The sequence below is a fragment of the Panthera onca genome, chromosome B1 (genome assembly GCF_046562875.1).
Source record: "Panthera onca isolate mPanOnc1 chromosome B1, mPanOnc1 haplotype 2, whole genome shotgun sequence".
NCBI lineage: Eukaryota > Metazoa > Chordata > Mammalia > Carnivora > Felidae > Panthera > Panthera onca.
Genome location: NC_138342.1, coordinates 163,800,345 through 163,822,426, shown reverse-complemented (window position 1 = coordinate 163,822,426; position 22,082 = coordinate 163,800,345). Strand labels below are relative to the sequence as shown.

The window sequence follows — 22,082 nt, the reverse complement described above, 5'->3', positions numbered from 1 at the left end:
AGAAGCCCAACATGGATCTGCCTGTGCCTTAGGTTTTTGGTGAGCTTCATGGTGGATGCCCGGGGAGGCTCCATGAGGGGGAGCCGTCACAATGGCCTGAGGGTGGTGATCCCGCCCCGGACGTGTGCCGCCCCTACTCGTATCACCTGCCGCCTGGTCAAGCCCCAGAAGCTGAGCACGCCGCCCCCACTGGCCGAGGAGGAGGGCCTTGCCAGCAGGATCATCGCGCTGGGACCCGCTGGGGCCCAGTTCTTAAGGTGAGAAGTCACTCACATGGGATGCGACACGTGTCCTTTACCTGCCTCTGCCCCTGCCCCTGCCTCTGCCCCTGATGGTCCATCGCTGCCACCTCAGCAGCAACTACCCAGAACCACCCCAGCCACAGGGAAGAGGAAATGCCAAGTCCCAGAGCCCCATGCAATCTTGTTTGTCTCCTGTCCTGACAGAGTAACAGAACCAGGAACTTTTAGTCCCTGTCTCCCAGATACACTAAGGAGTCCACAGCCCCAGGGTGGAGCTTACTCCTCTCAAATCTTGTATGATACTAGAGAAGGGGACTGAAAAGACTGGGCTGGCTACCTTGGGGCCTTCAAGGGCTGAATTATTTAAGCTTTAAAATGGTATTTGTAAAAGACAGACCTACAGCATTGCCCCCAAGGACAAGATTAGTGGGCTTGAGACTGAAGCAGAGTGGGGTTCTACCTGAGCTTTGTTGGGACAGGTGTGTCCAGGGAGGCCCGGCCTTCTTGCCTTTGTCCCCTGCCTGTCCCCACCTCTGAGCTTCCATCCACCCCTGGAAAGCAGCCTGCAGAGTGCTTTTGTGTTGATTTTCCTTTTTTTTTTTTTTTAATTTTTTAATGTTTATTCATTTTTGAGAGACAGAGAGAGATGGAGCATGAGTGGGGGAGGGGCAGAGAGAGAGGAAGACAGAATCTGAAGCAGGCTCCAGGCTCTGAGCTGTCAGCACAGAGCCCAATGCGGGGCTTGAACTCATGAACCGCAAGATCATGACCTGAGCCGAAGTCGGACGCTCAACCGACTGAGCCACCCAGGCGCCCCGATTTTCCTTTTTAAATGTAGTCATCAAGGCCTCCCTCTGAAGGAAGTGGCTTTATCACCATTGGATAGAGGAGAAAGCTAAGGCTTGGTCCCCTGCCTAGGGATATCTAGGAATGGCTGGCGGGTTCTCGGGATCAGGTCCAAGGGCTGGGTTACTCAGCTGAGCGTCCACTACATGGCCATGGCAGGAGATCCCCCTGTGAGGTGAGATTGGGTCCTGTGCTTACTGTTCCTCCGGGGCCTGGCAGTGAGTGAGGGACCCTCGGAGGGGCCTCGCTCTGGCTACAGGATCCCATCTTTCCCCAAGCAGGGACCGACTGCCCCCCTTTCCCTGTTCTTTCCTCCCCGTGCACAGCCACCCACCCACAGGCACCCACGCCCACATCTACACACCTTGCCCACCATCTGCTCTGTCCCCTCAGCCCTGTGATCGTGGAGATCCCCCACTTTGCCTCCCAAGGCCGTGGAGACCGTGAACTCGTGGTGCTGCGCAGTGAAAACGGCTCCGTGTGGAAGGAACACAAGAGCCGCTATGGAGAAAGCTACCTGGATCAGATCCTCAACGGGATGGATGAAGGTAACTGAGCCCCAGGGATCCCAGAGCAGGGTGCCCTCCTTCTGGAAGGTGGGACTTGAACTTGCAATTTTGGGTGGGTTGTTAGGACTTCCTGGAGTTTGGGAAAGCCAGAGAGACCGGGGATGGCCCCATCAGGTCCAGTTCCAGGTGCCTGGGGCACCTGAGGGGTGCTGCTAGGTGCCTGGGGAGGGGACAAACATCGGGAGCCAGGGATGAGGAGGTTCTGGGGACACAGTGGTTGAGCCTGCATCTGGCATGACGGCATGACTGGGGTGGGTGGCATCGTGCCATGTGATTACAGAGCTGGGGAGTCTGGAGGAGCTGGAGAAGAAGAGGGTCTGCCGCATCATCACCACCGACTTCCCCTTGTACTTCGTGATCATGTCACGGCTCTGCCAGGACTACGACACCATCGGCCCTGAAGGGGGCTTTCTGAAGAGCAAGCTGGTCCCCCTGGTGCAGGCAACGTTCCCAGAAAACGCTGTCACCAAGAGAGTGAAGCTGGCTCTGCAGGTGACACAGCCCTCCCTCCTCACCAGTTGCTCCCCCCTCCCCCACCGTCCAACTCAGTTCATGGAAGGTGGGAGGAATTCAAGGCCCCCAGGAAGACTTCCCCAGCACATCCCCCACTTTTGTCCAATGCCTTAAAATCCCAGTTAGAGATGTGACCTTAAAGCTCAGAAGTCGGGTGAGTGGGGTAGGGCAGGCGCACTCCCTGGTAAGTTGCAGAAAGCCCCAGATTATGCATTAAACCACAACGCCAGCATGCTCGCATGCTCGATGTGAGAGAATTCCACGGGGCATCCTGGAGAGGTAACTAATGGTGAGCAAGGGTGGTGCCATCCACGGAATGGGAGCAACAGGAGATGGGGAGAAAGGGCTCCGGAAAGAGAGCTGAGCAGTGATATCAGCCCCAGGATGGGCTCCATGCCCAGCAAAACAGATCTGTGTGGTGCAACAGTGGAAGGACCGCTGCACCCCCTGGGAGCCTTTGCCTTCTGTATAAACAGCCTGCTCTCCCTCTGGGGATGTGCTGGCCCTCATGAACAAGCCCCCCCTGCTGCTGGAGGCTCAGTGCCTGCCTTTGCTACCTTGCAGGCCCAGCCTGTACCAGATGAGCTTGTCACCAAACTCCTGGGCAACCAGGCCACGTTCAGCCCCATCGTCACCGTGGAGCCACGGCGCCGGAAGTTCTATCGCCCCATTGGCCTTCGGATCCCACTCCCTCCTTCCTGGACAGACAACCCGAGGGACAGCGGGGAGGGGGACACCACCAGCCTGCGCCTACTCTGCAGTGTCACTGGTGAGAGGTGCCCCTGTCCCATCTTCTGGGCAGCAGCAGCTCCTTCTGGCCACATGAAGGAGAGACAGAAGGGGAAGCCGGCCATCACCTTGCTTCGGCTTCCCTAGGCGATGTGCTCTTTGAAGGGAGGGAGGGGCAGTCCATCTGACTAGAGCCTCCATGGAATAGCTCGAGGAGGGGGAGGGTGTGAGAGAAGAGATGTGCTCAGGGCCACACAGATGTGCCCATCTCTGCCCTTTCATGCCCAGCCCTTGGCAGCTCGGCAAGCCGTGTGTGTGCCACCTGAACACTGTCCCCCAGCCCACCTCTGTTCCTGTTGCAGGAGGAACAGACCAAGCCCAGTGGGAAGACATAACGGGGACGACCAAGCTCGTGTATGCCAACGAGTGTGCCGCCTTCACCACCAACGTCTCTGCCAGGTGAGCCCAGAAACCCTGGGCCCTGCACCGAGCGGTCAGCGCTGCCCTGATCATGGCTTATCCCCAGGCCTTGACCCGCCCACCCCGTGCTTAGGGCCCCCCGTTTCCCCTTTCCACACAGAAGCCCCCACCCTGACCACCAGGCTTTCTAGAGCAGCCATCCCCATGGCTTATGGGCTCCTTCTGTTTGCACGGACATGAAGTGCTCCATCTGGCCCATAGAAACGTGCTTATAATCAGCCCTCTCTTTTTAGGTTTTGGCTGTCAGACTGTCCTCGCACTGCTGAAGCCGTGAACTTCGCCACCCTGCTGTACAAGGAGCTCACCGCAGTGCCCTACATGGCCAAGTTCGTCATTTTTGCCAAGATGAATGACCCCCGGGAAGGGCGTCTGCGCTGCTACTGCATGACAGACGATAAAGTGGACAAGACCCTGGAGCAGCATGAGAACTTCATTGAGGTGGCTCGGAGCAGGGACATAGAGGTACCATGGCTGGACGTACTGTGAAAGTGCTTGACTAGCATCATCTCCCTTGATCCTCATACCCGTGTGTGCTTTTATCATCCCCAGTTTACAGATGTGGGCACTGAGGCTGAGAGAGGTTAAGTAGCCTGCCCAAGGTCACATGACTAAGTAGAGGGTAGAGAAAAGATTTGTCCAAGTAGTCTGACACCAGAGCCCACAGTTTTACCCACTATGCCAGGGTTCTGGGAACGCCCCAATGCAGCAGGGAGGGCGGCTGGACAAAGGAGGTAAGGAACAGGGACTAGATTTGAACCTATTACTGACCCTAGGAGACTCATCATGTTAAGACAAGTAAGAAGCCAGGACCTTTCCAAAAGTCTGGCCTTGGAGTCTGTTCTGAGCCTTCTTGGGGGGCTGAGGGCCCAGAAGGAAAAGCACAAGGCCGGAACTATGGAGCCCTACCCCTAATCCTGATTCAAGGACAAACTAGACAAAGGACTGACTCTCTCTGAGCCTCAATTTCCTTACCTATCAAATGGGGTCATGATAACTTCTCAGTCGAAAGCATTATATACACAATAGGGATTCTTATAATAATGGGTGAGATTATGCTATAACATGGTCCTTCCAACACTTCTCATAAACTAAACATTGCAGAACAAGTGTGAAAAGAGATCCAGCTTTTGGGGGGAAGCCATATTTTGATACTTCAGTGGAGTTCTAGAGTACTCTGATATCAACCCTGATCAGCCACCCAGGGATAGGTAAAGATTCCTGCTTGTTGTAAAATCCTCTGAAGTAAGGGGGCACCTAGGTGGCTCAGTTGGTTGAGTGTCCAACTTTGGGTCAGGTCATGATCTCGCAGTCCATGAGTTCGATCCCCACGTCGGGCTCTGTGCTGACAGCTCAGAGCCTGGACCCTGCTTCAGATTCTGTGTCTCTCTGCCCCTCTGCCCCTCCCCCGCTCATGCTCTGCCTCTCTCTCTCTCTCTCTCTCTCTCTCTCTCTCTCTCTCAAAAATAAATAAACATTTAAAAAAATTCCTCTGATGTAAGGAAGCATGCCTCCCTCATTTCAGCCTTGGGAACAAAACCTTTTTCAAAACAAATGGCAGGTTGTGTCTCATGCTGTAGAATGAGTATGATCTGGCAAAGAGATGACCAAAGCTGAAGGCAGGACATGACATTTGCTTTTCTCCTACAGGTTTTGGAAGGAATGCCCCTTTTCGCGGAACTCTTTGGGAACCTGGTGCCTGTCAAAAAAGCTGCCCAGCAACGGAGTTTCCTCTTCCAGTCGTTTCGGGAGAACCGTTTGGCCATACCTGTAAAGGTGCCAATCTCTCCTCTGGGTCTACAAGGTTCTGGGAGGCAGAAGTCTCTAAGCCAACCAGCCTGGTGGCCTCTGGAACAGCACCCCCCCGAATCTTGCTTTTGTGTGATTGAATTTAGGTGAGGGACAGCAGTCGAGAACCAGCAGGGTCCTTGTCATTTCTGCGCAAGGCGATGAAGTATGAGGACACCCAGCACATTCTCTGTCACCTGAACATCACCATGCCCCCCTGTACCAAGGTGAGCTGCCCTCCGATGAGGACCCTCACCAGAGATGGGATTCCCTGAGGAGGTCCCGAAACAGACGCAAGGGCGCGTGCTTCCCAAGGACCTCTTACCGTCACAAAGCAGCCTTTGAAGGCTCTTTGCCGTCTTCTGGACAGTTGACGGTGGCCTGGCAGGGAGAGTGTGCCCTGGCCCTTTCTGCAAAGCTAGGACCAGATGCCAGTGTCAGACAGTGGTCTGCATGTTCTCACTGTGGGCCTTGAGCCCTCTAGGATATTCCTTTTCGAAGGCTAGAAGGAGCCCAAAAGATGTCTACCTGAGCACCCCTCGTCTGGGCTCTCTGAGGCTTAGAACTGGGTGTCACATTGCTCAAGGTGACCCAGCTGTTTGATAGGCTTTTTCAGGCCTCCTTTTCATATACTTGCTTATCTTCCCCAGGGTGCCAGGCCCTCAGAGAAGGGAGCCCTGGTGTCTCAGCCACTGCAAACACCCAGATTTTTGAGCTCAGCAAAAGCGTCTTGACCAAGTATGTTGATTTATCCATACCTGTAAGAGCATCCGAGTCACCACTGCGCAAGGGACTTTGGAGGGATCATATGTCTCCATGTTCTTGTTGGTGTCGTTTGGCTGCTGCCATCGTTGTAATTGTCAGCCTTCCGTGCCCAACTAGGGAGAAAGCAAGGTTACATCCATATGTCGTGGCTCGATTTCTCTTTACTGTCTGGGGAGAGTATGAGTGCACTTCTCTTTCAAAAGAGGATTTCCTGCACCCAGAGCTAGCATCTGGGTGCTTCTCTGTAGGGCTGGAGTGCTAAGCCTCGGACTGGTGCCAAAAATAGGTCTTTTGAGTATAAAGGAACCCAGAAAGAAACACTGGTTTTTAAGTTCAAACCCCAGCTCTGCCACTCATTAGCTGAGCTGCCTTGGGCAAGTTACTTAACCCCTCTAGGCCTCAGTGTCCTCATGGATGAGATGGGAATAGTAATTGTACCTGCCCAGGGGCTGTTGTGTGCATCAAACAGGGCCTGTCACGTGGTAAAGGCCATGTGAGCTTGCCATTACTATTAGTGATAAAGTGTGTGACTCTCATCACTCCCTCTGGACCCCCACCTCTTCGCACACATCTGCTCTTTGTGTTGCGGCTCCAGAGACACAGACCTACTTACTGTTGGCCGGGATTGGCGTCATGCCCACCCCATAGCCCCCGGGCTCCAAGCACCTTCCCACCAAGGGGGTAACCCCAAGCCCAAAGCACCCTTTCCTCATCTTTCTTCTGCAGGGGAGCGGAGCTGATGACAGGAAGAGGACGTTGACTCCCCTGGCCCTGAGATACAGCATTCTCAGCGAATCGTCACTGGGTATGAACCCCTTTGTGATATGTGCTCACTGCCTTCCCAGGAGGTTGTGGGTCACATCACTCCCCCTCACTCCTTCAAGAGCTCTGCGTTGATGCGACTTCCTTAACTCGTTATGAGCACAGCATGCAGAGCCTTTGGCCCTGCTCCCCACGGAATGCTTGCAGGCCAGCAAAGAGAGGTCCGCCGGGGGCCAGAACATCCATCTGAGGTCATTTACCCACACCTGCCCATTCTGTGTCCTGCCAAGGCTGCTAAATGAAACCCAATGCTTCTCCCTAGGTTTTCTCAGTGGGACCGACCGAGCAGATATGAAGATGGCTATTATATCAGAGCACCTTGGCCTCAGCTGGGCGGGTAAGTCGGGGACTTGGGGGCAAAAGGCACCTTGCCAGTCTACACGTACCCCTCCGGCTTCTTGCCTCTACCTCTTCCTACTGTCCTCAGTGCATCTGATGTGTGATTGTCTTGTGCAAGTCTGTTGCCCAAGCAGTGCCTTTGGGTATACCCATGGAAAGTAAGCTCCCACCCTCCTCCATTCCTGCCCGGTTTTTCTTTTTTCTTCTGCCTGGGTTTACTTTATAAGAAAGAATTAACTTTTGAGATTACGAGAGACCTTAGAATTGATCTGGTTCACCTCATTTTACAGATGGGAAAATTGAGATCCAGCTGAATAGAGTGGCTCTAATTAGTGACAGAGCCCTGGAAAACCAGCCAACAAATAAGCACAGAAACAAAAAACTATGTCTCTATGACTGCCTTTCTCTTCCTCCCTGTACTCACGTTGCCCTTTCTCAAAGGCTGACTTTGTTGAAGGAAAGGAAGGAAGAAAAGGAGATGGCTCAAAATTGTTCACTTGTAATCTCTGGCTGTACCTGAGGTCTACCAGAAGTCCCACAACAAAAGGGTAGATCACATCTGAAGTGACACTGTGTGTGGGAAAATACAAGTGAAAGCTCAAAATGCGTTTTATTCAGTCACAGGACCTATAACTTAACCACCACCCCCCCACCGCCTTGTTATGTTAGCTTTTATATGAATGGACTGCCTTTACTCAGTCACCCTGTGGAGAGGACTTCAGAGAAACTCAGAAGCCTTAGCAATAAGGCTTACTGAAAGGCTCTGTGACAAAAATTTACAACAGAAATTCAGGAGCTGTTCGTTCTTAAGCCAAAAAAGAATGCCTACTGCTGCTTCTTGGTGTGTGTGTGTGTGTACCTGTGCATTCTGATCCTTACCATCACTGTTCCCTCTGGTCTTCCTCATCCTTGAAATTAGACTCTGAGGCTGTTCTCCCTTCCAAAGCACCTGTGAGAAATAACAATAAAAATAATGGGAGGGTGGGGCGCCTGGGTGACTCAGTTGGTTGAGCGTCCGACTTCAGCTCAGGTCATGACCTCATGGTCCATGGGTTCAAGCCCTGTGTCAGGCTCTGTGCTGACAGTTCTGAGCCTGGAGCCTGCTTCGGATTCTGTGTCTCCCTCTCTCTGCCCCTCCCCCATTCATGCTCTGTCTGTCTCAGAAATAAATAAACATTAAAAAAAATAATAATAACGGGAGGGAGAAAGCTAACATTCTGTGTTATTGCCTTGCATTTAAATGGGAGCTTATATTTTCATTTTAAATGTAATTAGTGCCTTTCCCTGAAGAAACGTAAATACAGAAAAGCATTCCCGTGATAACTGCTTCCTGGTGGAAAGTTAGTGGCACAGATGGCACTGGAGTGGGCATCCGCAGGCTCAGCCCACTCCTGGCTCTGGCCTTAGCTTGTGCCACGACCTTGCATAAGCATTAACCTTGCTGAGAGGCTCAGCCTTGTCATCTAATAATATGTGAATTGATGAAAGAAAGAAAAGATATTCCTTCATTCGTTCATTCAATACCGATTTTTTGAGCATTCCTATCCCTGCCCTATTTTCTGGATGTCGGAAGATGTAGGTGTCTGTGTTCCCCTAGTTGCTTCCTGGTAAGAAGGAATACCAAAACCCAGGGGGCACTGTTCCTTGATTCCCGGTACTCCCTGCCAGATGCAAGGCACAGCACCTGCTGGGGGGACCGGAGGCGGGCTCACACCCAGTCTTGCTTCTCTGCCTGCAGAGCTGGCTCGGGAGCTTCAGTTCAGCGTGGAAGACATCAACAGGATCCGTGTGGAAAACCCCAACTCCTTGCTGGAGCAGAGTGCAGCCTTGTTGAATCTCTGGGTCACCCGCGAAGGCAAAAACGCAAAGAGTCAGTACCGTTAAGCTAAGGAAGCGTCCTCTGTCCAAAGCCCGTGCAGGACCTCCCCTTCACCGGAGCCTTTCTGCCTTCCAGCTCCAGTTGCCGTCTTTGCCTTGGAGCCAATCCCTTTTGCTGTCTCTGTCTCTCTGCCCCTCACACACACACCTGTCAGGGTCCTGGGGTCCTCGGGGAGTCCTATCATAAGAGGATAGGATGGTCTTGGCCTTGGCCTTTTTCCCATCCCCCGAATAAGACAAGAGACACACCAGAACGAGATGACAGCACAGGTGTAGGGTATGTGACTTCTCACTGAGTTTCTCAAACAAATGAGGACTGTCCTCTCAGAACAGAGCAAATCCTGCCTGATACAGGAACATCTTTTCCTCCAACCTGGAGGGAAGATCCGTCGCCCTGTTTTCAGCCCTTTCTCAACTAAATTCCCATACTCAGAAACACTGAGAGGAAATTGGGTGTCTGCATTTGGATCTCAAATCAACTGGTGAGGACCAAGGATCTCAAAAGGACAGTATCCTCTTCTCCTCACTCTCATTTCTTGCAGAATTCCTCTCAGATTACAAAAAAACAGTCTTCCCATGCTTTGCAGTTGACCACCCTTAGGGTTTGGAAAAGATCTGTCAAAGGGTAACAAAAGCTTCCCCCCCACCCCCCAGAGGCAGGTAGTTTTGATTCTGACAAAGGAGGGGTACTGAGAAAACAAATCATCCCCCACTTCCCTCCCTTCTCCACACCCCACAACATTCCCACACTGTCTATGAGGATTGGAGCCCCCTTGGCCAGCGCCCCTTCTTCCCTTCTCCCCCTGCAGTGGACAATCTGTACGCAGCCCTGCGCAACATTGACCGGAGTGAGATCGTGAACATGCTGGAGGGCTCGGGCAGACAGAGCCGCAATCTGAAACCCGACCGGAGACACAGGGACCGGGACTACTCTTCGTCACCCTCCCAGATGAATGGTGAGTGTCTCCTGGAAGGAGGTGGGGCTGCGCTGGGCGCCATCTTCCAGGCACCAGCACAGGATACTTCGTGAAACCATCTTTCCCTCTGGTGGGAGGTTTGGTCTCCTCGAACTCCCTCCCTGGTGGTGCTGAGAGCAGAGGCAAGCAAAAGAGACAGGGGAGCACTCCTGTGCAGCGGGGCTCCCGGATGCTCCCCTAGGCTCCAGGCTCCTGCTGCAGTCCAGGGAACAGCTGGAGTCACCCCTGCATGTTGCAGAGGCTCTCCATGGTTCTGTGCCACCAGTGGCCCCACCTCTTGGGGCCTGTGTCCCCATCTGTAAAACAGTCAGTGGTAGAGAAGCAAAGGGCATGGAGATTCTGGCCCAAGATCTGATGTGGTGAAGCTGGCAGGTGTTTTAGAAGTCCTATGAGGCTAAGTGGGCTTCTTTCCTTTGAGTCTAGTCTCTCTGTTTCTCTCCCTCCCTTTTTTCTCACTCCATCTCTTTCCTCTCATCCTTTTTAATGTGCTTCAGCATGGCACAGACCCCCAGTGTGACCAGGCCCTAGGGGAGGAAGCCCGGAGGCCCCTGACCTTTGCCCCCAGTACCCACACAGCAGCCTCCTGTGCACCAGTGTCGTTGCAGCAGCAGTGAAATTAGCCACCTGCATGAAGGAGAGGGGATTGGGGGTCCCCCACCCCTTCCCCCTCACCTGCCCTCTCTCCAGCCACTGGGCACAGAAACAGCAGAGGCCCCGCTCTTTGGAACTATCTCCTCTTCTTTAGAGTCAGCAGGTTAGATCAGATTCCCAAGATTCCTTACAGACCTTGAAGAAACAATTTTAAGTCTATGAACTATCTTCTTGTGGTGCCTAAATATGTCACCCTAGGCGGTGACATCGCGCTGTCTGTGCTTCCCAAGCGGCTAGTTTACTGGCCATTCCTGGCCACACACTCACGTGCATGCTGGGCAGGTGCCCGTGGCACGGGGGGGACCTGCCATGAGCCGGTAAGTTCTAAGTCAGTCTGGGCACGGGGCCTCCTTTTGCCAGGTGGGGCCTGTGCATGCCAAGCCCCTTACACTTTTCTCTCTCCCATGTCCTGTGTCTCCTGAAACATGCTGGGTGCAGGGCTCCTCTGTTGATCACGTCCTGTCATCTTTCTCTTCTGCCTCTGACCTCACCTGGACCTCTAGTCCACTCATTCTCTCGCACTGCCTATCTCCACTGTCTCCACCTCGGCCGGGTGTTCAGGAGCCGTCTGCCTCCACAGATGCATGTCGTGAAAGACTTCTAGCCCTTCCTCCCCACCAGTCTCATGGCCGTGTGCGAGGGCGTGTGTGTGCGCGTGCACGAGGGCCTGCGAGTGCCTGAGGAGTTGTCTCTCACTCTTCAGACCCGGCATAAAGGCTTCAAGGCCGTGGTCCCCTCCCATGTCCCTTGGGGACCTGGCCGGAGCATTGCGGGGACTGCTGAGTAGACCAGCTCCCTTTCACAGAGGGAGAAAGGGAGGGCAGTTGAGGAAATGCTGAAAGCTTCAGGAAATCCAAGTGACAAAATGCGTCTCCTTTTCTCTGTGATATCTGATCACTTGGTTGGGTTTCTTAATATTCCCAGTGCTGTTTCTATCAAGTCAAATCTGCAAGTTTTTGTTTCTCTGTGCCCCAGTCATGTACCTAGACGACACAGGCCCGTAGAATTACACGAGTATAAACAAGGAAGTTATGACCGTTAAAAATAAGTTAAGAAGGTGGATCCCCTGTTAAGTGTTCTTACTGCAGTTAAAAAAAAGAATCTCCCACTGGCCACAGGACTTACAACTACAGTCAAGCCTAGAGAGCCCAACGCCTAACCAGAGTTCAGAATCCCTCTGTGGGACTGACTGGGTCTCTACAAGCTCTGTGACAGGTGAAATGGGCTCTGTTTTAGTTGGTCTGCTCATTTAGCAAGTACTTTTTGAACACCTACCACAGGCCAGGCGCTGGTCTAGGCAGGGGAGATAAATCAGTTCTCAAGCACACACACACAAATCTCCCTTAACGCCCTGCCCTGCCCTCGTGGAACTTACCTTCTGTTTGGAGAGTCAAACAACTGCATAACTTGTGAGGGAAGCATCTAAAGTGCTAACAGGGGGAGGGAGCAGGAGCAGAGGTCAGAGGGCAACAGGAGGCCAGTTCTTACAGGCTACCCTAAGGACATTGGGTTTACTGGTAGCAAGCGGGAGAGCCACTGGAGGCTCTGGAGGGAAAGAGTAACATAATGTAACTTAAGTTTTCAAAGGATTCCTCTCCCTGCTTTGTTGATTTTTAGACCGTCACAAACTGAATGCTTCTGTGCTTCCTGGCTTCTCTGTGTGGCCCTGTCACCCCTTCAGAGACCCCCCTCCAACAGGTCTGCTGATGAACACAGGCTGTGTGCCCTGCGTGCATGCTCCCCACCATGGCCCAAGCAGACACTCATTAGCAGATGCCTAGCTCGGTCTACTCTTCCTTTTCTGGCACTAGAATTGGCTTCTATGTGTTTATCCTGCCCTCTTCTCTGTCCTGGGAAGATGGTTCTGGCCTGGAAAGAAGGAGCAGGAGGGATGAAAGATAGAAGGGTAGGGAGGCAGTAGCCTTCCATGGTTCCTCCAGTGTCCTCCTGGGCAGGGGCCCATGCTGGCTTGTCTGGGTGCCTGCCCGGCCCTCTGCACTGATGTCACAGCTGTACGTGGCCTTCTCTGCACCTGACCTCGCTTCTCTGCTTCTCTGAGCCTCCTGATGAAGCCATGGGGACAAAGGACAGTGCTTGAGTGCTCTGTGCTGTCAGGGAAACAGAAACTTGAGGTCTGTTTTCCTTCCTTCTTGACTCTTCCTGCCATATACACCTGGCTGGCCTGGTCAGAGCATAAGGGGGCTTAAGTTCAAAGGCCAGTTTTCTTCCCCTACACAAGAGGGAACTGCCCTGGGCCCTTGGGTAATATACATAAAGAAAAAAATTGCCTATAAAGCAAAAAAAAAAAAAAAAAAAAAAAGAAAAAAAAAGAAAGAAAGAATGAATGAATGAAAAACATGTTTCTAAAAGAGAAATCAGATTTCTCATATAAAAGGAAAAAAAATGGACATCTCACATCCATGCTTGTCAGGTCCATTGGTTTGATAAATTGGACACATAGTAATGTCTTCTTAGAAAGAAAATGTGTTTTACTTCTGTCAGCTCCTGATCACAACTAGTGAGTATGGCTTTTGTCTGAGGCCAGGTTGGCTGCCCTTCCTTGTCTAGCTGGCTACTAACATTAAACTATGAGGGTGATCATTATGTCTTGGTTAGCAGAGACCCAGCAGGATAACCTGAGATGGAGACTTAGGGAGGAACTGCTGGTCTGTGCTCTGCCCCAAAGCAGTATGTATGGTTGCCTCTTACCTGATTTCCCCAAAATGCAACTCTGGAGAGGAGAGCTCTAGACTGAAGGGTGGGCTGGTGGCTCCCATGTGGCAGAGCCACGTGTGACTGTGAGAAAGACAGGCACTTCTAAAATTCAACTAGGGGACACAGCAGACCTTATTATAGTCTGATCCATCCCAGATCTTGTGAGATAATCCTCATGACGATGTGCTCAGGCCTTATGAACATTGTTCTGACTTAATAGTAATCACCACTGGCACTGAGTATGACCATCTATGGTCTCAGATCCAAGCTTGTGAGGATGTGGATAGGTCAGTGGGTGTCCTCTGGAGACTGAGAGGGAGAAGCAAGGCATACACCCTAAACATTATTACTAGAGGAGAGGCCCCAGAATAAAGAAAAGGCAGGAAGTCCTGGGAGAGGATGTGCATGCGTTTTCTTCGTGGACACATTTCATTTGTGTGACATTCCATGAAGTGACCACCATGGAAGTTTTAAGGAGGATAAGTCCCAAAGGATACCCAAGAAAGAGCCTCCAGTATTCTGTGGCCAGTAGAGCTACCCTCTCCTGGTCCTTATCAGGTCTTACTGAGATTACCAAAAGTTACAGAATACTCACTTGGCTATTATTTGAGGGGCTATTTAAGATGCATTCCACTTCTGGGGTACCTGGCTGGCTCCATCAGTGGAGTGTGTGACTCTTGATCTCGGGGTCATGATTTCAAGCCCCACCGAGGGTGCTGAGGTTACTTAAATGAATTTTTAAAAAAGAGGATGCATTCCACTGCTGGCCAAAATGAGGTATTAAGGACTGAATATACCCTCCTGCTTAAAAAAGCCAAAAAAAAAAAATGGGCCAAATATAGGAAATAATGGTTTTCAAGACTTTAGACACAGTGAACAAAAGGCAGTGATCTATGGGACCTAGGAAATAATTGAGGGAAACTCTGTAATTGCTAGTTTCTAGGTCATGACATAGGGCAGAGAAATCCAAGAAGTTTCCCTGGGTTGAGGAGACGTTGAGAATCCAGAGAGAAAGGAGCAGCTAGAGTTGCCAAGATATACAGTGCCAGAGAAAACATAGCTGCTTGAATAATCCTGGAGCTCTTCAGAGGGTCCCCTGCAAGTTTTGGTTGAGTATTAATCAGCTATTCCCGACAGTCAGATGGATCATTCAGAAACATTGCAGAGGAAACAAAAAAGGGCCTTACCTGGAAATGGAGAGTAACTAGTCCTACATTGATCAATGCCCCAGCCCTATCTAATCAACCTTGAAAGCAAACCTCAAAAGGATCAGACTGTTTCCAAGTTACTTAACTGCATAACAGAACAAAGCTCAAGAATGTTTATAGGAATACAGAAATATCCAACACCACCAAGGTAAAATTTACAATGTCTGACTCTGACATCCAGTTAAAGATTACCAGACATACAGAGAGACAGGAAAGTGTGACCCGTAATAAAGAGAAAAATCAATCGACACTAACTCTAAACTGAAACAGATGTTAGAATTAGCATACAAGAATGTTAAAACAGTTATTATAACTGTATTTAAGGTGTCCAAAAAGTTAAGGAGAGACATAGAAAATATTTTTAAAAGACTCAAACCAGTCTTCTAGAGATGAAACTATAATGTGTAGGATGAAAAATACACTGAATGAGATTTGACATCACAGAAGAAAAGATTAAGGAATTTGACAACATAGCAATAAAAACTCTTCAAAATGAAACACAGAAAGAAAGGAGTTTTTTTTTTAATCTTTATTTTTGAGAGAAAGAGACAGAGCATGAGCAGGGGAGGGGCGGAGAGAGAGGGAGACACAGAATCCAAAGCAGCTCCAGGCTCTGAGTTTTCAGCACAGAGCCCGATGTGGGCCTCAAACCCACGAACCATGAGATCATGACCCGAGCCGAAGCTGGATGCTCAACCAACTGAGCCACCCAAGTGCCCCAAGAAAAAAATTTTAAAGCATCAATCAGCTATGGGACAATTTCAAGTGGCCTTATATATGTGGAAATAGTTTCCAACAGAGAATGGGTGAAAAAACATTTGAATAAATAAGGGTTGAAAAATGTCCAAATTTGTCAAAAACTAATCCAAGAAGATTACACAAATCCAAGAAGTTCAGTGAACCACATGTACAAGAAAAATGGACACAATGATGCCAAGGCATATTTTAAGCAAATTGGTCAAACTAGTGGTAAAGTCTTGAAAGCAGCCAAAGAAAAAGGGACATATTATGTATGAAAGAACAAAAGGTAAGGATGACATTAGTGGTGCCTGGGTGGCTCAGTCAGTTGAGCATCTGACTCTTGATTTTGACCCAGGTCATGATCTCATGTTCGTGGGATTGAGACCTGTGTTGGACTTCATGCTGATGGCCTAGAGCCTGCTTGGGATTCTCTCCCTCCCTCTCTCTCTGCCCTTTCACTGCTCGCACTCTGTCTCTCTCTCAATAAATAAACGTAAAAAAGACTTTTTAAAAAGATAAGAATGACATCAAACTTCTTGTTGGAAACAATGCAAGTCCAAAGACAGTGGAGCAACATCTTTAAAGTAGACTAAATCTTTAAAGAGCATCTCTGACCTACAACTGTATGCCTAGCAAAAGTAGCTTTCAAAAATGAAAGCAAATTCATCCCCAGGAGACCCATGCTTCAAGCAATATTAAAAAAGAAACAATAGGGGCATGTGGGTGGCTCAGTCAGTTAAGCATCCATCCAGCTCTTGATCTTAGCTCAGGTCTTGAGCTCAGGGTCGTGAGTTTGAGCCCCACATTGGGCTCCACCCTGGACATGAAGACTACTTTAAAAATAAATAAACAAACAAATAAATAAATAAAATAATGAAAGTCTTTCAGGCCGAAGGAAAATGATATCAGACAGAAATATGGATCTCCAAGAAGGAATTAATGCCAAAAACATTAACTGCAAGGATAAATACATAATTTTCTAATTAGTTACATTATTTCCTCATTATTGAAATCTCTTTAAAAGATAACTGTGTAAACAAAAATAACAGTAATATAATGTTGGGTTCATAACACATGTGAAAGTGAAATGTATGACAATAGTACAAAAGTCAAAAAGTCAAGAGGGGAAAAATAGAAGTGTACTATTGTAAGGTGCTAATACTATATACCAAGTGGTATAATTTCACTTCAAAGTAGACTGTGATAGGTCAAGGATGTATATTATAAGCCTTAAAGCAACTATTGAAATAATAAAACAAAGAATTGTACCTAATAATTCATCCAAATAGATCAAATGGAGTCATAATAAATTTCAATTAATTCAAAAGACATAAAGGAAGAAAAAAGAAGAAAAGATGGGACAAAGAAAGTAGAAATTAGCAAGTAATAGATTTAAACCTAAACACATTTTTAAATAAAGTTTATTTATTTATTTTGAGAGAGAGAACATGTGCACACAGGTGAGGGAGGGGCAGAGAGAGGGGGAGAAAGAGAATCCCAAGCAGGCTCCACACTGTCAGCGTAGAGCCCGACATGGGGCTTAATCTCATGAACCTCAAGATTACAACCTGAGCCACAATCAAGAGTTGGATGCATAACCAACTGAGTCACCCAGGCACCCCTAAACCTAACCATACTAACAATCTCATTAAATGTAAATGGTCTGAATACCCCAATGAAAAGGCAGAGATAGTCATAATGAATATATAGGTAAGTCTCAACTATCCTCTTCAAACACAAAGTCCTTAAAAGGATGAGAAAAGATAAACTGTGCTAACACTAATCAAAAGACAACTGGAATGGCTGTATTAATATCAAACAAGTGGGTTTTAGAACAAAGAGTATTACCAGAGATGAAGAAAATAATTTCATAAGTAGTTCAAGCACATAACAATCCTAAATACTTATGCACCTAGTAAGATAGCTTTCAAATACATGAAGCAAAATCTGGGAAAACTGCAATGACAAGTAGACAAAACCACAGTTATAATGGAGACTTTAGTACCCCTGTCTTTTTTTTTTTTTTTTTTTTTTTTAATTTTTTTTCTTCAACGTTTTTCATTTATTTTTGGGACAGAGAGAGACAGAGCATGAACGGGGGAGGGGCAGTGAGAGAGGGAGACACAGAATCGGAAACAGGCTCCAGGCTCCGAGCCATCAGCCCAGAGCCCGACGCGGGGCTCGAACTCACGGACCGCGAGATCGTGACCTGGCTGAAGTCGGACGCCCAACCGACTGCGCCACCCAGGCGCCCCAGTACCCCTGTCTTAATAATGGATAGAACAAGTAGAAAAATCAGTAAACATATAGAAGATTTGAAAAACACTACCATCCAGCATGACCTTTATTGTTGACAGTTATAAATATTCCACTCCATAACAGTAGCATGCATATTCTTTTCAGTTGCATCTGGAACTTACACTAACATGGACCATATTATAGACCATAAAGTAAGTCTTAGATTTAAAAGCATTTGAGATATACAAAGCATGTTCTCTGACCACAGTGAAATTAAATTAGAAAACAATAACAAAAAATCTGGAAAATCTTAAATATTTGGAAACCAAATAATACACTTCTAAATAACTCATGGGTCAAACAAGAGAGTAAAAGAGAAATTAGAACATATTCTGAAATGAATGTAAAGAAAAACAAAAGATATCAAAATTTATAGGATTCCAGTTCTTGTGTGTTGGACTCAGCCTATCAATAGCTAATATTGTGGCTGGACCAGCCCATGTGGTTCTTGTTATGACTGCAAGATGCCCGTTAGCAATAACCACCAAGAAACTTCAGGGGGAAAAAATTTATTAGTTACAGAACCTGAAAATTACACAGCATACTTAGGGCCACACAGCACGGTTGTCAGGGGAAAAAAAGAGAGAAGAGAACAAGCTCAGGGCTAGGGTTCTGCTATGTTGGGGGTTGAAAGTGGAGGCCTAGAGTTTCATGGACTCACTCTTTATTGGTAAATTTAAAACCTAAGAGTGGGAATTTAAAGCATGAGAAAAGAAAAATCAAGTGGCCCAAATGGTCAGTCATTGAAATCAACTGAGGTCTCCATAACAAGGGAGATTCAGTGGGGAAGGGTGGCCTGGCCCTTTATCTAGTCATGTGGTTGGCAATGTGTTTATTTGAGATAGCCATCTTTGAAATGGAAATATAGGCAATCAAAGCTTAGGTCAGACACTTGCATTACAAAAAGGAAAAAAAAAAAAAAGGGAAACAAAACCCACCAGTCAGGGCTTATCCTACACCAGTAAGGCAGTACTTAGGGGGGAATTTATGTCACTAACTGTCCACATGAGAAAGGAGAAACATTCTCAAATCAATGACCTCAGCTTCTACCTTAAGATATTAGAAAGAGAAGAACAAATTAAACCCAAAATGACCAGAAGAAAGGAAATAATAAGAAAACAAACAAAAAACTAGAGAAATCAATAAAATCAAACTTTGGTTCTTTGAAAAGATTGATAAAATTGACAGACCTTTAGCCAAACTGGTTAAGAAAAAGAGAAGACAAAAATTACCAGTATCAGGAATAAGAGAGGTCATGTCACTACAAATTCTATAGATAGTAAAAAGATGATAAGGGATGGTTATGACAGTTTTATGCCAATAACTGAAAGCATAGATGAAATTGACATCTTTGAAAGATATGTTATCAAAGCTCATAGAAAGAAATACGTGACCCTAATAGCCCTATATATATTAAACTAAATTAATACTTAAAATTTCTACAAAGAAAACAGCAAGCCTAGATGGCATCACTGGTAAAATCCACCAAACATCTAAGGAAGAAATATTTCATGTAGAAAATGTAAAAGAATATAATACTTGCCCACTCATTCTATGAAGCCAGCATTACCCTGATATTAGGGGGGGAAATATTATTAGAAAGCTATAGACCAATATGCTTCATGAACATTTATGCAAAAAATTTAAATTTTATCAAGTCAAATCCAACAGGATATGTAAAAGGATAATACATTATGACCAAGTGGGGTTTATCCAAGGAATGCAAGGGTGGTTTAACATTCTAAGATATATCAATATCTGCTTCTCCATGTAATGAGCTTGGAAGCTGCCACTCTGTATGTGCCAACAAGTAAGAAGCTGAATAGACTGAAACATCAATTCTTCTAGGATCTGTAAGAGAGGTAAGGGCACAAGGCAAATTTGCTGCCCCCAAAACTGGAGAGTCTGACGGGGGGATATGGAGAATATGAATTTACCAGAGCAGAGACTCATGAGTGGAAACCACCTCAGGAGCCCATGCTGGAGTAGGAAAACCAGAACTGTAACTGACAAATTGCTGGAGGCTCAGTGTAGACAACTCTGAGAGTTTAAAAACTTCAGGGGGACTTGGTCTGGGGAGGGAGGCGGTGCATAATTTTGTGAGATTTACCTCCAGGAGGTTCAACCAGTTTCCCACAGTAAATTATCAGGAAAATCCCCTTGTGCTTCCAGCAGGGGGAGGAGAAAAGGAACTATTTTTAATTATGCCAGAGCACTGTTGTTCTTAACAAGGCCTGCCTTCAGGGGAAACTACTTAAGGAGAGCTTAACACCCTGGGGTTACTATCAGAGCCTAACTGATCTGGGGGAGGGAACTACCCAACTCCGGTCACCTAGCCTTCCTCTTGGGAGAAAGAAAATAAAATACCTAACTCCAGCCCATGCTAGCCATCTTTTCCCATCTAAAGTAAAGGGGAAATTTTTGTAATACTTGTCAAGTTCACAGTCCAGAGGCATAGGCTTACTAAAGGTCTGAGACTTAATCATAGGACTATAGAATGCTTCCCCTTCCCCCACACTTCACCACTGCATTACTAAAGGCCTATTTACAGCAGTTCCTTTATCCAGGATATCATATCTGGATTTCAAGGAAAAGGTGTCAGATGTACTAAAAGGCAAAAAAACACAGTTTGAAGAGACAGAGCAAGCGTTAGAACCAGACATGGCAAGGGGTGTTGGAATTACCAGACTGGGAATTTAAAACAACTATGATTGGGGTGCCTGGGTGGCTCAGTCGATTAAGTGTCTGACTTTGGCTCAGGTCATGATCTTATGGTACGTGAGTTCAAACCCTGTGTCAGGCTCTGGGCAGACAGCTCAGAGCTAGGAACCTTCTTCACATTCTGTGTCTCCCTTTCTCTCTGCCCTCCGCTGCTCATGCTCTATCTCTCTCTCAAAAAAAGTAACTAAACATTTTAAAAAATAGGAAAAACCCCTGTGATGAATATGCTAGAGCTCTAATGGGTAAAGTAGACAGCATGTAAGAACAGATTGGCTGAATGATGGAAATCCTAAAAAAGAACCAGCAAGAAATACTAGCGATAGCACTGTAACAGAAATGAAGAATGCCTTTGATGGGCTTACTAGTGCACTGGACACAGCTGAGGAAAGGATCTCCGAGCTTGAGGCTCTGTCAACAGGAACCTCCAAAACCAAAAAGTAAAGAGAACGAAGACCAAAAAAAAAAAAAAAAAAAAAGAATAGAATATACAAGGGGTTTGGGGCAACTACAGAAGGTATAACATACATATAATGGCAATACCAGATGGGGAAGAAAGAAAGGAATGAATAAATATTTGAAAAAATAATAATGACTGAAAATTTACCCCAAATTAGTATCAGACACCAACCCACAGATCCAGAAAGCTCAGAGAATACAGTAGGATAAATGCCCAAAACTATACTTTTCCATATCATTTTCAAATCACACAAAGTCAAAGAGAAAGGAAAAAAATTCTGGGGTGGGGGGGGTGGGGATAGTGAAAAAAACCACTTTACCCATAAAGGAACAAAGATAATATTACATCTGACTTCTCCTAGAAGCCATGCAGACAAGAAGACAGTAGAGTGAAATATTTAGTGTTGAGAGGAAAAAACACCAACATAGAATTCTGTATCCTATAAAATTATACTTCAAAAGTGAAAGAGAAATAGACTTCCCAGACAACCAAAAATTGAGGGAATTTGTTGCCAGCAGACCTGCCTTGCAAAAAGTATTAAAAGAAGTTCTTTAGAGAGAAGGAAAACAATATAGGTGAGAAACCTGAACGTACATAAAGTTAGGAAGAGCATCAAAGAAAGATTGTGAAAATTAAATAAAAATTTAAGTTTTCTTGCTCTTAGTTGATCTACAGTTTGTTTAATAGCAATAATGTATTCAATTATGTATGCTTCTGTACATATCTTATGCATGTACACATACACACATACATATATATGTGCTTATACATAAGTGAAATGAACAAGTGATAGCACAGCAATGGTAGAAGGGATGAGAGGGAGGAATTAAGATAATTTTGTTGTAAGGAACTCACACTACCTGTGCTATAGTGCTATTTGAAAGTGGACTATAGAAGTGTATATTGCAAATTCTAGGACAACCACTAAAAAAAATTTTTAAAGAAGCATAAATAATATGCTAAGAAAGGAGAAAAGATAGAATAATATAAAATGCTCAATTAAAACCACAAAAGGCAGAAAAAGAGTAGAAGATAAAAATAGGAACCAAAGAACAAGGGCAACAAATAGAAAACAGTAATATGATAGATATTAATCCAACTATCAGTAAACACTTTGATTGTCAGTGGTCTAAGTGTACCAATTAAAAGACTGTCAGAATGGATCAAAAAATACATCTTGTCTACATGAAACCCACTTTAAATATAAAGACACATGTAGATTAAAAGTAAATACATGGACAAAAATACATCATGTTAACACTAATCAAAAGAGTGTAGAGGAAGCTAGATTAATTTCATACAGAACAGACTTCAAAGCAAAGAAAATTATCAGAGATAATGAAGAG

General features: G+C 46.8%; 1 protein-coding gene across 19 annotated transcripts in view; it reads left to right on the top strand.

Moving 5' to 3' along the window:
• ANK1 (ankyrin 1) overlaps positions 1 to 22,082 on the top strand; it is a 218,852-nt gene that overhangs the window by 172,392 nt on the left and 24,378 nt on the right. For 10 of the 19 annotated variants that reach the window (XM_060653467.3, XM_060653459.3, XM_060653458.3 and 7 more), the window contains 13 exons: positions 33 to 257; positions 1,482 to 1,636; positions 1,938 to 2,149; positions 2,735 to 2,939; positions 3,262 to 3,358; positions 3,613 to 3,841; positions 5,027 to 5,152; positions 5,272 to 5,391; positions 6,656 to 6,734; positions 7,014 to 7,088; positions 8,829 to 8,960; positions 9,778 to 9,924; positions 12,214 to 12,294. In XM_060653467.3, coding sequence (XP_060509450.2) covers positions 33 to 257; positions 1,482 to 1,636; positions 1,938 to 2,149; positions 2,735 to 2,939; positions 3,262 to 3,358; positions 3,613 to 3,841; positions 5,027 to 5,152; positions 5,272 to 5,391; positions 6,656 to 6,734; positions 7,014 to 7,088; positions 8,829 to 8,960; positions 9,778 to 9,924; positions 12,214 to 12,294 — 1,883 coding nt within the window. The remainder of the gene's footprint in view (positions 1 to 32; positions 258 to 1,481; positions 1,637 to 1,937; positions 2,150 to 2,734; positions 2,940 to 3,261; positions 3,359 to 3,612; positions 3,842 to 5,026; positions 5,153 to 5,271; positions 5,392 to 6,655; positions 6,735 to 7,013; positions 7,089 to 8,828; positions 8,961 to 9,777; positions 9,925 to 12,213; positions 12,295 to 22,082) is intronic. The other 9 variants (XM_060653473.3, XM_060653472.3, XM_060653470.3 and 6 more) reach the window with 1 other exon arrangement.